Raw genomic sequence first — 17,231 nt, 5'->3', positions numbered from 1 at the left:
TAACTATTTTATATGTTACAAGATATGTACCAAAGTTCATTGGTCTTATAGTACTATAGTTGTTAGAACCTCTACTACATTGTTAATATAGAAGTATTGAAAGCAGACATCTTTGTTATATTCCTGGTCATCCAATATTTCATCATTGTCTTAATCTAATTGGGCTGCTGTAACAAAATATTATGACTGGGTGGCTTAAACAACAAACATGTTTCTTAGTTTTGGAAGCGAAGTCCAAGATCAAGGTGCAGGCAGTTTTGGTATCTGCAAAGATACCACCACCTAAAACTATCACATTGGGGATTAAGGGCTTCAACATATGAATTTGGTGGGTGGGAGAACCATAAACATTCATTCCATAATAAACAGTAAGCATCATGTTTAGCTGTATATGATTTCATAGATTCCCTTCCATTCCTAGTTTATCAGGAACAGATATTGTACTTTATCAAGTGCTTTGTTGGCATCTAGTGAGATTGTGTTTTTTTCATTTTTAGTTCATTAACATGGTGGATTATATTGATTTCAATATATTTTTTATTAATTGTTTATTCCTGCTAATATTGTTTGCTCTCAAATCAACTTGGTCTGATATTATATACCAGCTTTCTTTTGATATAACATAAATATAACCTTGCATCTCTGTGATAAACTTGCTTGCTCATAATTTACTTTCCTTTTAATATGCTATTGGGTTCAATTTACCAAAATTCTTCTAAGAATTTTTGCATCTATGCTCATGAGATATACAAGGCTACAGTTTTCTTTTGTTACAATGTCTTTCTCTTGTTTTGATACTAGGATAATGTGAGTCTCATAGAATAACTCGGAAGGTATACACTCCTTTTCAATCTTCTGGAAGAATTTGTGTATAAAATCAGATATTCTTTATGTTTGGCAAAATTCCCAGTGAAGCCATTTGAACCTGGCATTCTCTTAGAAAGTGCTTAATTCAAATTGGATTTATTTACTAGATATGTAAATTACCTATTTCTTCTCAACTTAGTTTGTGTCTTTCAGAGGATTCATCCATTTCATGGAAGTTGTCAAATTTGTGGCCATAAAGTTGTTCATAGTATTATCCTAATATTCTTTTAATATTGGTAGAGTCTGTACTAATACCACATCAGATCTCTAATCCAATATTGGTAATTTTCTTTCTCTAAAGGCTTAGCAATTTTATCAATCTTTTCAAAATACCACCTAATTTTATTGATTTTCTCCACTGTTTTCCTCATTTTTATTTCATTAATTTCCATTCTGATCTCAACTGTTTCCTTCCTTACACTTACTTTGGGATCAATCTACGTTGATGTTTCTAGATTTTTTAAGATAAAAGTAAATGTCATTGGTTTGAGACTTTTTTCTTTTCTAATACAGGCTTCTAATGCTATGTTTTTTCCCCAAAGTACTATTTTATCAACATTTTACAAATTTTGTTATGTGTATTTTCATTTTCATTCACTTCAAAATACTTTGCAATGTCCTCTTTTGAAGAAATTATTTGACCACAGGTTATTTAGAAGTTTATTAGTCAGTTTCCAATTATTTGGGACGTTTCTGCAAATCAGTTTGCAGAAAATTAATAATTTAATTCCATCATGGTCCGAAAATTTAATTGCCCTGAATGATTTCATCCTTTAAATTTACTGAGATTTGTTTCAAGAATATGGCGTACTTTGGTAAACATTTCATACACACTTGAAAAGAATGTGTATTTTTATTTGTTAGATGAAATGTACTACAAATGACAATTAGGTCCAGTTGGTTAGCACTGTTTTGAAATCTTTTGTATCATCATTAATTTTTTTTTACCTATTTCTATTAATTTTAGAGGGGATATTGAAATACCTGCCCACACTTGTGGATTTATATATTGCTCCTTGCAGTGTGTCAGTTTTTGCTTTACATATTTTAAAGCTCTATCATCAGCTTCATAAATATTTGATTATTAATTCTTGATGAATTGACCACTTTGTCATTACATAATGAGCTTGTTTATTCCTGCTAATATTGTTTGCTCTCAAATCAACTTGGTCTGATATTATATACCAGCTTTCTTTTGATATAATGTGATACATCTTTTCTCATTCTTTTGCACATAATCTATTTGTGCCTATGCTTGAAATGCACTTCTTTTATTCAGCATATACATTTGGGTGTTGCTTTTAAAAATGAATTAAATTGGAGACTCTATGCCTTTTAACTAAGATTGCAACCATTTACAGTTGATATAATTACTAATATTAGGTTTGAATATATCCGTTTTTCTATTTGTTTTCTATAATCCTATCTCTTTGTTGTTTTTTTTCTCTCCTAATTTGAAATTAAACAAATATTTTCTTTTTAATATTTTTTTAATTCCTGTGTTGGCTTATTAGCTGTGACACACTGTTATTTATTGGTTGCTTCAGGATATATATTACACATTTTTAACCTCACACAGTCAACCAACATGTGATGTCATAGTATTTCATATAAACCAATATTACATGCTAATCCATTTAATCAATTATTTTTAAAGAGATTCAAATAAGAAAAAATTTTCCTTTGCTCTTCGTTGCTTTATGTATATCATCTTTTCATATAGTATCATTTAATTTCAGCCTTTTTTTTTGGTAACATTTGATGTACTTAAGACTGTTGGTCAATTATTATTTACATTTTTTATGTGTAAAATTGTTTCTCCTTTACTTTTAATAGATAGGTTTGGTATAGAATGATTGGTTGACTCTCCTCTTTCAGTACTTTAAAAATATTTTTTCACTATCTTCTTACCTGCATTGTTTCTGACATAAGATTTACTGTGCCCTTGGTCCTTTGTGTATAAAGTATTTTCCCCACCTTTTGCTGCTTTTAAGATTTTCTCTTTACATTTCTTTTGGGTAATTTGATTATTATGTTCTGTGGTGTAATTTTCTTCATGTTTCATGTATTGAAGGTTTGCTGTTTTTTATCTTTTTAAAACTTTGGACTTAATTTCTTTGAATATATTTTCCCCTGCCCCTTTTTCTGGGAACTACAACTGCACATGTGGTTGGCCACCTGAAGCAGTCCAATTACCAATGCTTTTTTCATTTTTATTAATTCTCTTTTCTCTGTGTTTCCTATTGGATGGTTTTTATTGCTATTGATTTCAAGTTCACTAATTTACAATGCGTAAACTGTCATTAATTCCATACAGAGTTATTCATCTCACACATTCTAGTTTTTATTTCTGTATTTTTAATTTGGGTCTTTAAAAATGCTTTCGTAACTTCTCAGGAGTTATGATATGGGCATACTAGTATAATAACTGTGCTAATGTCCTCTGATAATTTCAACATGTAAGTCAGTTATGGGTCGTTTCTAATCAATTCAGTTAGCTCCTTATTATGGACTCTGTTTTTTTTGCTTCTTTGAATTCCTTACAATTTTTTATTAGATACTGAACCTTGTAAATTTCACCATCTTTTCTGGGGTATTTTTGTACCTTTATGATTATCCTTAACCTTACTTCTGGAATGCAGCTAATTTACTTGGAAATGCTGATATCTTTTCATATTTTTTTAAGGTAAATTTTATAGGCAGAGCTATAGTAGTGCTCAGTTTAGAGTTACAGTTAATTCTTGAACACCATGAGTTTGAACCGTGCAGGTCCACTTACAAATGGATTTTTTTCTAATAAATACATCAGAAAAATTTTGAAGATTTGTGACAATTTGAAAAAACACTTTATTTTCCCTAGCTTACATTATTGTAAAAATACAGTATATAATACATATAACATACAAAATATGTGTTAATTATTTATGTTATAATAACACTTCCAGTCAACACCAGGCTATTAGTAGTTAAGTTTGGGGGGAGTCAAAAATTATATTCAGATTTTTTACTGTTCAGGGCAGTGTCCCAAACTCCCACCTTATTCAGAGATCAACTGTAATTATTACCAATATTGAAGCAATATACTTCTGTATACTTCATCCTCTGTAATTTTTGAGGTTTCCTAGTCTGACTGTTGAGAACAGATCTTATTCCCGACCCTGTGTGAGTAGTGGGCCCTGATTACTCTAATTCTTTTGTCAGCTTTGGACTTAGAAACTTTCCTCATGCTAATTAGTATTTTTCTGCATACTCAAGGGGGATTCTTTGGAGATAAATCCTCTGGTACACTATCCTGTGGATTCTATGGGTCTCTGGACTCTCAACTCAATCACCTCAACTCAGGGAGTCAGCCAGAAGGTCTGGTTCCCCCCCTACCTCCCCATGCCAGAATCTCCAAACTTCCTTAAGGCAGTAAGCTGGAGGACTTGCACGACTCATCTTGAGTGTTTCCCATCTCATGTACTCTCTTCACGGACTGATTCCTATGTCTTGAAACCCCATTGTTTTAATTTTTATCAAATTTTTGGTAGGGAGAAATGTGTTATCTCATCTTGGCTGGAAGTAGAAGGTGAGACCAATTTCTAAATACAAATTTAGAATGAAATTAAAGGGTCTTACTTTATATTATTAATCATTTGAAAAAGTTTTTATATTTCAAAGTGATTTTTAGGATTAATATTTTTTACCTATAAACTACATATTTGAACAATTTTAGGGTTTCAGAATAACTGAGCATCTACAGAGAGTTATCATATAACTCTCCTTCCCCCTGCACACAGTTTCACCTATTTATTAATATGTTGCTTTAGTGTGGTACATTTTTCCCAATTGATGACCAATGGCTTTGCCTTTGCCCAAATGTCATATAGTTGGAATTGTATATTATGTAGTCTTTCATACTGGCTGCTTTCACTTAGTAACATACATTTAAGGTTTCTCTAGGTCTTTCATAGTTTAATAGTTCATTTATTTTTATCACTGTATAATATTCCATAAACAGATGTAAAATAGTTTATCCAGTCACCTCTTTTGCATACATCAAAAGCTGCTGCTTAAGGGTCAAGCCTCTAATTTAGCATACATTTATGGGCTGACTGCAATCTTCCTCAAGACCAGGGAAGCTAACAGACTTCACCTTTGCCTTCTCACTCAAGCCTGCTCCAAATTGCCAGTATCTCCCTGAAAGGAGCTTATACATAGGTTAGTACACCCAGCTTTTACAGCTGCCACCCAAAGGATAGACCCCTGGATTGCCTGGCTCTGATAGCCAACAGGGCTTGCCCTGACAAGTCCACAGGACTGTAACAAGCAATGAAGCAACTATTAATGGGCACAGGAACACATGCCTGCAGCTGTACACCTAGTCCCAGCACACAGAGAGAAGGCAAAAAAGCTTATCTCCCAGTTTCTCCCTGGAAAGGTCTAACCTGCATGCTTTCTCATCTACTGTCTGAGGGTCTGGCTTCCAATCAGCCTTCATGCAGGCATTGACCATGACCCCCTCCTTTGGGACACTGAAAGGTCTTGGGACACCCTCAACTGCCAGAATTAACTTAATAAAAAGAAGGTGGCTTGGACAATCACAGAAGTTTGAGAGAAAATCAAGAGTTCAGGCCTTGCTGAACAATAAGGTTCATCTAGTTATTATTGTTATAGGTAAGGTTATAGTTACAGGTGAGGTTTGTCTAGTTAATAAAGTTATTAAAAATATAACAATTTATTAATGGATACACAGGGTAAAAAGATGTAAACTGTGACATCAAAAACATAAAATGTTGGGGTAGAGAAAAAACAGCTTTAGTATATGTTCAAGGTTAAGTTGTTATCAGTTTAAAATAGACTGTTATAAATATAAGATGTTTTATGTAAGCCTCATGGTAACCACAAAGTAAAAACCTATAGTAGATACATTAAAGGTAAAGAGAAGGGAATCTAAGCATACCACCACAAAAAAACCATTAAATCACAAAGGAAGAGAGCAAGAGAAGAGAAACATAAGAACTACAAGAGCCAGAAAACAATAAAGCGGCAACAGGTACAAACCTTTCAATAATTACTTTAATGTAAATGGACTAATTCTTCAATCAAAAGACATAGAGTGGCTAAATGGATTAAAAAATAAGACCTATCTTTATGCTGGATACAAGAGATTTGCTTCAGCTATAAAAACCCACATAGACTAAAAGTGAGGGAATGGAAAAAGATATTACATATAAATGGAAACCCAAAGAAAACTGGGATAAGCTGTATTTATATCAGACAAGATAGATTTTTAAACAAAAACTGTAATAAGAGACAAATGTCATTTTATATGAAACAGGATTAATTCAACTAGAGAATACTTGTAAATATTTATGTATCCAACACAGGAGCATCTAAATATGTAAATCAAATATTAATAGGCCTAAAAACAGCAATGTAATAATAGTGGTGGACTTGGAAGGATATCATACATCTTTTCCAACCACAATGGTATGAAACTGTAAATCAATTACAAGAAGAAAACTGTAAAATACAAAAACACACAGAGATTAAACAACATGCTACTGAACAACCAATGGATCAAAGACATCAAAAGAGAAATCACCAAATACCCTGAGATAAATGAAAACAGAAATATAACATAGCAAAACCTATAGATGCTGCAAAAGCAATTCTAAGAGAGAAGTTCCGAGTGATACATGTCTACATTAAGAAAAAAGAAAGACCTCGAATGAATAATCTAACTTGACAATCTCAAGGACTAGAAAAGAACAAACTTAGCCCAAAATTAAAAGGGAGGAAATAACAAATGTCAGACAGAAAGAAATGAAATGGAGACTGATAACACAACAGCAAATATTAATGAAACAGAGTCAGGATTTTTAAAGATAAACAAACCTTTAGCTGAACTTGCCAAGAAAAAAGAAAGGACTTGTACAAATGAAATTATAAATGAAACAGGAGACATTACAACTGATACAACACAAATACAAAGGCATCAAAGAGACTACTATAAAGAATTATAATGCAAAAAACTGTTCTTTCTTGCTTTCTTGCTCTCTTTTTTGCCTTCTCTGGTTTTGAGTATTCTATGAGATTTCATTTTCTCTCACCTGCTACTGCAGCAATTATATTTTTAAAAACTGTTTTAGTGCTTTCACTAGAATTTTCAATATACATTTAAAAGTAATTTAAGTCTTTCAAATAACATTATACTACTTCATGGATTGCACAGTTACCTTATAACAGTGTTCCCAATTCACTGTCCTCTTTTATAAGATTTCTGTCACTCATTTCACTATCCTCAAACTATAATCACTGAACACTTATCAACATTATTTTCCACAAAATTACCTATTACACCAATTAAAAAATTTTTTTAATGAACTGATATTTTATCATTTTTCATTCTCTAATCCTTCTTCTTTATATGAACCCAAAATTGACTCACATTTATTTTTGTTTTTTCTGAAGACCTTCTTTAAACATTTATTGCAAAGCAGATTTGCTGATGACATTTTCCCTATTTTTTGTTTGTCTAAGAATATCACTATTTACCTTTCAGTTTTGAAGGACAGTTTCATTGTGTATAACATTCTAGGCTGATGGAGGCTTTTTCCAACCCGTTGAATATTTCATTCTACTCTTCTCTTCTTACATCGAGAAAAGTCTGTTGTGAAGTGTCCTTAATCTTCTATAGGTAAGGTTTTACTTCCTCTGGCTTCTTTCAAGATTTTTTATTTTTTATTTCTGCAGTTTGAATATGAGTGCCTACAGGTGTGTGTGTGTGTGTGTGTGTGTGTGTGTGTGTGTGTGTGTGTGTGTGTGTGTGTGTATTTTTGCTTCTTCTCAGAACTTTCTGGATATGTGGCTTGGTGTCTGCCATTAATTTTGGAGAAAGCTCAGCCATTATTACTTCACTTATTTCTTCTGTTACTTTCTTCTCCTTCCAGTTGTTTCCATTACACATTTGATACACTTTTGCAATGTCTGCACAGGTCTTGGATATTCTATTCCAGTATTCTTCCATTCTTTTTTATCTTTGTTTTTCAATTTGAGAAGCTTCTATTGACATATTTTCACAGTCATTGATGCTGATAAGCCCATGAAAAAAGGACTCATTTCTCTTAAAGTTTTTGCTTTCTAGGATTCACTTTTGATTTTTTTCTTAGAGTTTCCACTCCTTTGCTTACATTACCTATCTTTTCCTTCATGTTTTCTACCTTTTCCATTACAGTCCTTAGCAAATTTATCAGTATAATTTTATGTTTCCAGTGTAATCACTCTAAAGCCTCTGCCATATCTGAGTCTATTTCTGAGGATTACTTTGTGGGTTTTTTTGCCTACTTCTTAGAATGTCTTGTAATTTTTTTGTTGAAAGCCAGACATATCTCAGCTAACAGGAAACTGAAGCATTTAGCGTGATGTTTTATGTTTATCTGTGTTACTCTGTGTATAAAATTTGTTGTAGCTGTGTCAGAGACCTCAGTTTTCTGTGGTATCCTCATTTTCTTGGGTTTCCACAAAAACTCTTCCTTAAAGAGTAGGTCTGCTGCTCTTTAGTTGTGATTCTCTGTAAGTAAACTAGATATCTGTTGATGTGGTGGTAAGTTATTGTGTAGGGGAAGCAATTTATAATCTAATGATTAAACTTTGGATTTTATAGGGTGTTTTTAAGTGGGCCTGAGTCTCTAGGCTGTGGCCTTCAGAAAGTTTTTTTAGCTTCTTTTTTCTAATTCCTTATGTAAGACAGGAAGGTTAAAGTATGGTTGACTTGTCTAATTGACCTTCCTTTCAAAAATTTGGTTAAGGAACCTCTGGCAAAGTAGTTGCCCTATAGAGCAAGCATTTATCACAGAGAGCAGATTTCTCTGGGGCATATTGCAAAATGGTTATTTTCCTTTCCCCTGACTAAAACACAAGAGGATTTTTCTCTCAACTTCACTGTGAAAGGCTGGTGGCACCTGTAAGAGTCACATAAGTGTGTGGGATCCCTGCAGGACCCAGCTCCCAGCAGTATTAACTCTCAAGTTAGTCTATGCTGTACCTCCAGCAATTAGTCAATTACTGTTTAATGTTTGGCTCTAGTGGCTTCTGCTCTGCTAAACTGCAATTCTATTTGCCTCTCTCTTCAGTTTGGGAGGTAACAGTTTATCCTGTGATCGCAAGTCTCTGACGAATCTAAGTCACTGGTTTTTAATTTAAACTCTTTTCTTGTTGTGAGGCCAGGAGTGATGATTTACAAGCTCTTTACATATCAGAGTAGAAACTAGAAGTCCTACTGTTTGTTACTGTTTTTTACAAACCTTACTAATATAAAACCATTTTTAGCTTGAAGACCATAAAAAACAGGTGACAGTATATATATATATATACATATACGTGTATGTATACACACTTACACTGTATACATGCCTAAACCATATACATATACTTACATTTCTACCTCAAGTTGATATTTTAGCACTCCATTTAAAATGTACAAGTCTTTTAATCATTAAATCTTTTTACCCTCCCCCTTTAAATTAGTTGTCATATGTATTACACTTACATTCTTTGAAAACCACACGAGATAATGTAATTTTTGCTTTCTATAGTCATACATATTTTAAGCTTAAAATAAAAAATTAGTCTATCTACTTATATATTTATCACTTCTTTTACTCTTTCTTTATCCTTTAAGTTTCCAGTTTTCCTCTAGTAACATTTCACTTCAGACTGAAGAGAAGCTTTATAGTTTCTTTTAGAGCTAACAACAAATCTTATTAGTTATCTTTCACCTGAGAATATCTTTACTTCATTTGCATTCTTGAAGGATATTTCCACTGAATAATGAATTATGAATTAACAGTTCTTTACTTTCAGGACTCTAAAGGCAATGCTCTACTGTTCTCTGAACCCATGATTTCTGATGAGAAATTCAGAGTCATTTGCATTATTGTTCCAATAATACTATTTTACCATTCTTATTTGATAATGTCAATATCTGTATCCTGTGTGGTTTTATTCTATTGCCTGTTTTGTCTCATAAGTTTTGTCCATGTTGTTGGCTTGCTTGGTAATTTTTTTAATGCAAGACCTTTGCCTAAGCCACTTTACAGATCTGTATATTATTTTCCTTTCACAGTGTTTGGTCCATCTATCTGCTCCTAGATAGACTGCTGGCTGACCACATTTATCCAATTAGAAACCAAGTTAACTACTGGCTAGATTATAGGAGTCTAGAAAGGCCTTCACTCCTAGGCCTTAGACTTTTTTTATAGAGATACCAATTGAGAACATGTGGTGTTCACCATGGTTTGTCTCCCAGCATATTCTAAGCTCAAACTCTTCTCCATAGAGTATCACAATAATGCTGACATTTTTCTTGGTTTTTTATAAGATTTTTGCTTGATTTCAGCCTCTTTACTTCACAATTCAACAAATGTATTGAGTGGAACCCAACAGTGTTTTCTCATTGTCTACCTCTCTCTTCTCTCTCATATCTTAACCCAGCTCCATGTCCTAATTTTTGTCTCTTTAGGCTCATAGGTCTATCAAAAATGTGGGCTGGTTTCCTGTAATTTTACTAGGTGCTTTTTGCCCAGATCCTATGCCCAAGAAGCCCTTAGCTTCTTGCCAATGTCCAGAATTGTCCAAGTTCAGAAGGTTGCTTCTCCTCTCAAGGGTATGCCTTTCTCTAGGATTTTAGCCTTTACATTGTTAGTGCTCTAAACAACTCTCTGATGCCTTTAAACAAATCTTGTAACTATTCAGTTTTTCTAGTTGTTCTCAGAGGGATCATCGGTCATAAGCTATTACATTGTAGCTAGAAGTGGAAATTTTATTTTACTTGCTCAGTACTTTGAGTTCTGTTCCCCTGTATTTAACATCAATCTCTGCCCATTTCTTTCAGTTCTTGCTTGTTTAGCTCAAAGGAAACATTGTTCATGCATACTTTCAGATATACTTCAGTTCCATTCTTTGATGTCCATAAAAAGGCAGACATATGAATTTGGGAACACCAGGTAAGGCTTTGTATAAACAGTACTGTCTCCTCGTTGCTACCCACTTTAGTACAGAATTCTACTTCTGGGTTCTGAATCATTTCAGTGTATTTTTTCTTTAGTACTTTATGGATGCATACACAGTGATAGCACAATCTATCATGTTTCTGCCCTTAATATGAAAGGTGAAACTATGCTTTACATTTCTTTTACATACCCAATAATTGCAAGAATGGTGTGAATATATAAGGGTCACTGGATAAATTGTTATTAATTAAAGGTTAAATAAGTCGTTGGGTTCAGTTAAAAATATAATATATAAAATTATATTTACCTGCCATAATCTTCATTGATTCCAGCAAATGGTACTGGATTACAGTGCACAAAGACTGTAAGTGCAAGCAGTATAAGTGCAACAACAGATGTAACCATTATAAATCTCATAAGGTTTTTACAAGACATTTCTAACTTCGAAACAATGACACCTCCCAGGAGCTGGCCAATTGCACCTCCTGGAATTAAAACAAGTCCTAAAGAAAGAAAGAAGAGGAAAAAACAGTTAAACAAATAATCAGCTAAACACAGTACAGAAAAATTCATTCACTGATGCAATCCCCTCTGCTCTAAATTTACAGCAAGCATAGATTTAAATAAAAAGACAAGGAGAAAATTTAAAGATAATCCTCTCAGCAAACCTTATGAATACAAATTCATAAGTGAGCTGAAGCTATAAGCCTACTGACTTTAGAGCAGTGATGGTGAATTTTTGTTCCTACATAGAAATGCCATCTGAGATAAACCCATAATTTAATCCACTCAAAACAGAAGAGGAGAGCTGTCATACTGAGAGCTATTATTTGACAGTTGCCTAGATTGATGGTTACAGCAGAGGCATGCCCACTGTGACAAGAGTTCACAAATGGAGAATCATTACCAAGAATTAAACCAAGTTGCCCATTGGTTCTAGGAATGGATGTGTAATATTAGCAATCTCATAAAAAGTAAGATTCCACAATAGGCATTATGAGGCATAGTTATCTTTTCAGTCAAGCATAAGAGGTCAGAAAGAGGCAAGCACAAGGAGGAAACAGAAGGAAATAAGAAATATAATTAGAAAATCTTCAATCAGATGAAGACAACAGTAAATTCATATGTTGATGTAATCTCCTTTGCTCTATACAGCAATGGTAGATTTAAGTAGGAATATACCAAGAAAATATAAGGGAAAAAAAAACTTACTAACATCAGATTAAATTTGTATTATAGAAGTGTCTGTCAAAAACTTATAAGTAATTTTAGAATGCTCAAAGAGAAAAATGATAGTTTTACTTCCATAAAAATAAAGAAAAAATAAAATAAGAGAAAAGAATGAAGTAAGAGCAACTGAATCAAAAAGAACAACAACAAAAAAACAGCTAGGTATTTACAAATATAATTGTTAAAATTAAAAACCCAAATCCCAGAGTTAAGACATTTTAAAAGTTAGTTAATAAATTGGAGGAGAGCATTGTGTTTTCCATGCAGTGTGTAATTTTTAAAAAAAAAGTGAAAGAAGAGTGACCAAAGTAGACCAAAGTAAGCAGTTAAAAGACAGTAAGTACCATGGACAAATCTGATGGACACTACATTAGCCAGATGATCAGGGGCAAATTCAAAAGTAGTAAGCCATGTTGACAGCATGTACCTTTGATAACATGTGATTAAAATGGCACTTTACCTCTATGCTCCTCCTTCCAAAATCCATGACCTGTCTAACCATGATAAAAACATCAGACAATTCCCAATTAAGGAACATTCTAAAAAATGCCTGACCAGCACTTCTCAAAATGGTCAAAGTCATCAAAAACAAGGGGAAGTCTGAGAAGCTGTTGTACCTAAAAGGAGCCCTAAGGAGATATGACAAGTAAGTATAATGTGGTATTCAGAATGAGATCCTGGAACAGAAAAAGAACATTATGGAAAAGCTAAGGATATCTAAATAAAATACTGACTTTAGTTAGTAATAATGTATTAATACTGATTAATTAACCATAACAAATCTATCAGACTAATATAAGATGTTAACAAAAGGGGTGACTAGGTGTTCAGTATAAGAAAACTCTCTGTATTATCTCCAATTTTTCTGTAAATCTAAAAGTATTCAAAAAATAACTTTTAGAAAAAATGTGAGTATAAAAAGAGGCTTCACAAAATGTTTTACAGCAATTGTGAGAAATATAATGAAAGGAATATCAGAGAAACATTATCTGGAAAATTAGCTGAAAATAAGAAATTTCCATAATTAAAGAATGAGTTTCGGGAATAAAAGAACACTCCAACTACTGAGAAGGATTTAAAAAGAAATAATTAAATCGATTTTTACACATAGAGAAATAAAGCAGGGAAATGTCATAAAGCAAAAATTGTAAAAGCTGCCAGACAGCATGTTACTTGCAAAAGAATGATAATTACAGCCAGTTTCTTAAAAATATAAAATTAATAACCTAGATCAGACACACACACACACACACACACACACACACACACACACACACACACTCCTGAGGAGCAGGGGAAGAGAACTGTAAGTGACTTTAATTTTGAAATGTGTAATTGGCAATTACATATTACAAGCTTGTATTACATATGTTCCTAAACTCCAACAGTGATAGTGGAACATATAAATTGCTACTCAAATCTGTTTCCTCTTACATGGTCCAACAGAAACAACATAAAAGGAAAGAACCACCTTTGATTATGGACTTAAAGGAAACAAGGGTAATAAGAAGGTAAGAATTGAGCAATACCTCAAATCAACTGACCTTATGTCCAATGAAAAAGTTATCAAAGGCTTGAGGTTTAAAGTAGATTAACCACCAATTGAATTTAGTTGTTGCTCCTGTATCTCTTGATATTCCAAACATTGTAATGTAACTAAATTTGTGGCAGAGACTAATGGCACTAAATATGCTATCTTGGACACTGCCAAAGCCTTCTTGTATTCCATTAGCACCCAAAAACAAAGACCAATTCTCATTCATGTGGAAGGGCCACAAATATACATTTGCAGTATTCCCTAAATTCCTTTGTCATTGACTATAAAGGGGTAGATTAGGATTTATTATTAGTACCACTACTTTCTGATGTCCAAAGCTTTCACTGATGACTTGATATTCAGTTGGCCAGAGGCTCAGAAACTTAAGACTCAAAAGCTCTGACTTTGATGTCACCATATCTTCATCAGCAAACATGAGTGATAAAGACCAACAAAACCCAGAAGACAGCTCATTAAGTTTTTGGGAGGCTGTGCCGTCAGATTCACAATGTTCAATCCTTGTGGCAGTTAAGGAAAACTTGTTGTCTCCTTTCCCCTCAACCAAAAGGCAGCCTAGCATCACTTTGACCTATAAGTGATAAAGACAGTATATAACTCACTTGAGCATTCTACTTTAGAGGGTTTTTAATATCAGCTAACTCACAGTGAGTATAATCTACAGACCTACATGGAAACTAATCAGCAACCTATGGCATATTTCCTACTCTGAGGTACCACAATCTTAATGACCCACTTGAGTTATAAGTCTCCATGACTGAGGATTTTGTGTCCTGGTGCTTCTGAAAAAAGGAGATGGATGGCTTCCAGTCAGAAGCATCCCTTGGGGTATAGGACTTATTGACTCCCTGAAACAACTATGTTTGGAAAACAACTAACTGCTTAGTTGCTACTGGACTCTCATCAAAACTGAAGCCCTGACCCATGAAAGCCTTGTGACTCCATGGACTGATATTCTCATTTGGGGATGAATCAAATCACACTCACAACTAACTATCTGACAAGTCTTGTCAACCAAAGTAGTATATTCAAGCCACAGGGATGATCATAAGAAATCTTCAAGTCTTTAAGGAAACATGACCAGATTACATAGCCCTCAGAAGACTATGGAAATCTCTCTTAGTTACTCAGGGGAGCTTTCCCAGAGGGACTGCTGACACATTACTTTTATCCACCATGAGGGCAGTTATCTCTACAATAAGAGTAATCCAGTAAGAAAAGGTGGTATGTAATATGTCCTTGACTTTAGTTGAAATAATCAACGACACCACCTCATCCCTGGAAAGCACTCTGGTCAGCCTCAGTAAGTGATCAGCTTTGCTATGGATGACAGATTTGCCCAAAATTTTGTCCTTGTAGGCCAAGGTACAAGATACACAATTGTTAATACTTTTTTTTATACCTGGATTAATACCTCAGGCTAAGTGGAAAGGTCAATACAGAAACTTAAGAAGAAAGCCATCTTTTTCTAAGGTAGACCCTGAGGGCCCAGGGATTTGCTTAGCTGGCTGGGTCCAGGGCCTTGCCAGCATGGGTAGAAGAATACTGCAGGTTCATTATCCTGATGCTTGGAGTCTTGCTGATATTAGCCTTAATTAAATACCACATGAAATAAATTGAACGTATTTAGTCCCAATCTGTGTTGATTTGGTTAATCACACTGGCAAAGAATGTGGTATAGTCATGGAAAAATTTGTCTTTATGGCCCTTGAAACTGTGTCATATTTTTAGATTTTGGACTATTTGCAGTGTGACAATGGTGTTCCCTCTATCATAAAATATACTCAATAATAGGCTGATAGTCAATGTCTTCATACTTCTTAAAATTTGTTTTTTATTTGGCTCACAAATTTTATGTTCCTTCTTTCTGTCCTTTATTTTTAATCAATTATTAATTTAAGTATTGATCAATTACTTCATCATCATTAATCAATTTCCTCATTATTAATAAATTTCTAATCAATTTTAAAAATTGATTAATTTTATTTATATTATTTATTTCAAAACAATATATGCTTTTACCATTCTTTTACTGGTTAACCTAAAAGTTACAGTGTGCATCTTTGACTTTTTACAGCATAAAATAAATGATTACACTTATCACTTTCCTGTTAATGTCTGGACCTTAAAACTTTTTATACCATTTGTGACCTCTTTTGAAAAGCCAGTTCTCAATATTGAATTAAATTGAAGATGTACACAGTAGTAATTCCCCATCACTGTCTAAACCTAGATCAGCTTTACAAATGTGCAAAAGGAGATATGCCAAGCCTATTTGTTACTGCACTATTTGGAAAGGTTAAAAAGTTAGAGGAAACTTCATATCCATTAATATAATAATGAATAAATAAACTCTGGCATATTCATAAAACAGAATTCCATATCACAGTTAAAATCCATTAAATAAGTCAAGATCAATGTATATCTGATTAACATGATTTCAGATGAAAATAACAAAAGTTTGTACAAAACTATATTTCAATTTTAGAAATAGGCCTAATATATAAGCAGTAAAAATACAGAAATTTATAGGAAGGATGCACTCTAATTTTAGAAGAGTGGTTACCAAAAACCTATAATAGATACAAAAAAAAAAAACAAAGAGAAGGAAATATAACCATAACACTAAAGAAAGTCATAATGCACAAGGAAAAAGAACAACAGAGGAAGAAAGGATCAGAGAAGAATGACAAAACAACTAAGAAATATTGAACAAAATGGAAATTAGTACATATATATCAATAATTACTTTAATGTAAATGGACTAAATGCTCCAATCAAAAGATACAGTGTGACTGAATAGATTAAAAAAACAAGATGCATCTGTTTCCTGCCTACAAGATTCACTTTAGACCTAAAGATTAGATACACAGACTAGAATTGAAGCAATGAAGAAAGATACCATACAAATAGGAATGAAAATAAAGGCTGATGTAGCAGTATTTATATAGACAAAATAGACTTTAAAACAAAAATTCTAACCAGACACAAAAGAGGACATTATATAAAGATTAAGGATTCAGTACAGAAAAAGCTGTAACAATTATAAATATCTATGTACCCAACAGAGAAGCATCTAAATATATAAAGCAAATATTAACAGACATCAAGGGAGAAACTGACAGCAATACAGTAATAGTAGGAGACTTTAACACCCCACTTATATCAATGGATAGATCATCCAGAAAAAAAATCAACAGGGAACCGGTGGATTGGAATATCACATTGGAACAAATGGAATTAACAGATATATACAGTATATTAAATCCAAAAATGGTAGAAAACACATTCTTTTCATTTTTACAAGGAACATTTCCCAGAATAGGTCACACATTAGACCGCAAAGCAAGTCTCAATAAATTAAGAAGACTCAAATCATATCAAGCTTCTTCTCTGACAACAATGGTATGAAACTGGAAATCAATTGCAAGAAAAAAATGGAAAATACACAAACACATGCTACTAAACAATCAATGGGTTATCAAGGAAATCAAAGAAGAAATAAAAAAATACTTGGACAATAATGAAAATAGAAATACAACAGTTTGAAATCTTTGGGATGCAAAAAAAAGCAGTCCAAAGAG

The 17,231-nt window shown here is 33.1% G+C and overlaps 1 protein-coding gene across 6 annotated transcripts in view; it reads right to left on the bottom strand.

Moving 5' to 3' along the window:
- Positions 1-17,231, bottom strand: part of SLCO6A1 (solute carrier organic anion transporter family member 6A1) — a 91,359-nt gene that overhangs the window by 37,686 nt on the left and 36,442 nt on the right. For all 6 annotated transcript variants that reach the window (XR_012130076.1, XR_012130075.1, XR_012130077.1 and 3 more), the window contains exon 8: positions 11,170-11,365. Coding sequence is in view for 3 of the 6 variants with exons in the window: in XM_073233467.1 (XP_073089568.1) it covers positions 11,170-11,365 (196 nt within the window). In the remaining 3 variants the exon portion in view is untranslated. The remainder of the gene's footprint in view (positions 1-11,169; positions 11,366-17,231) is intronic.

Source organism: Manis javanica, chromosome 1 (assembly GCF_040802235.1).
Source record: "Manis javanica isolate MJ-LG chromosome 1, MJ_LKY, whole genome shotgun sequence".
NCBI classification, from domain to species: domain Eukaryota; kingdom Metazoa; phylum Chordata; class Mammalia; order Pholidota; family Manidae; genus Manis; species Manis javanica.
This window is presented reverse-complemented; position numbering and strand designations above follow the sequence as displayed.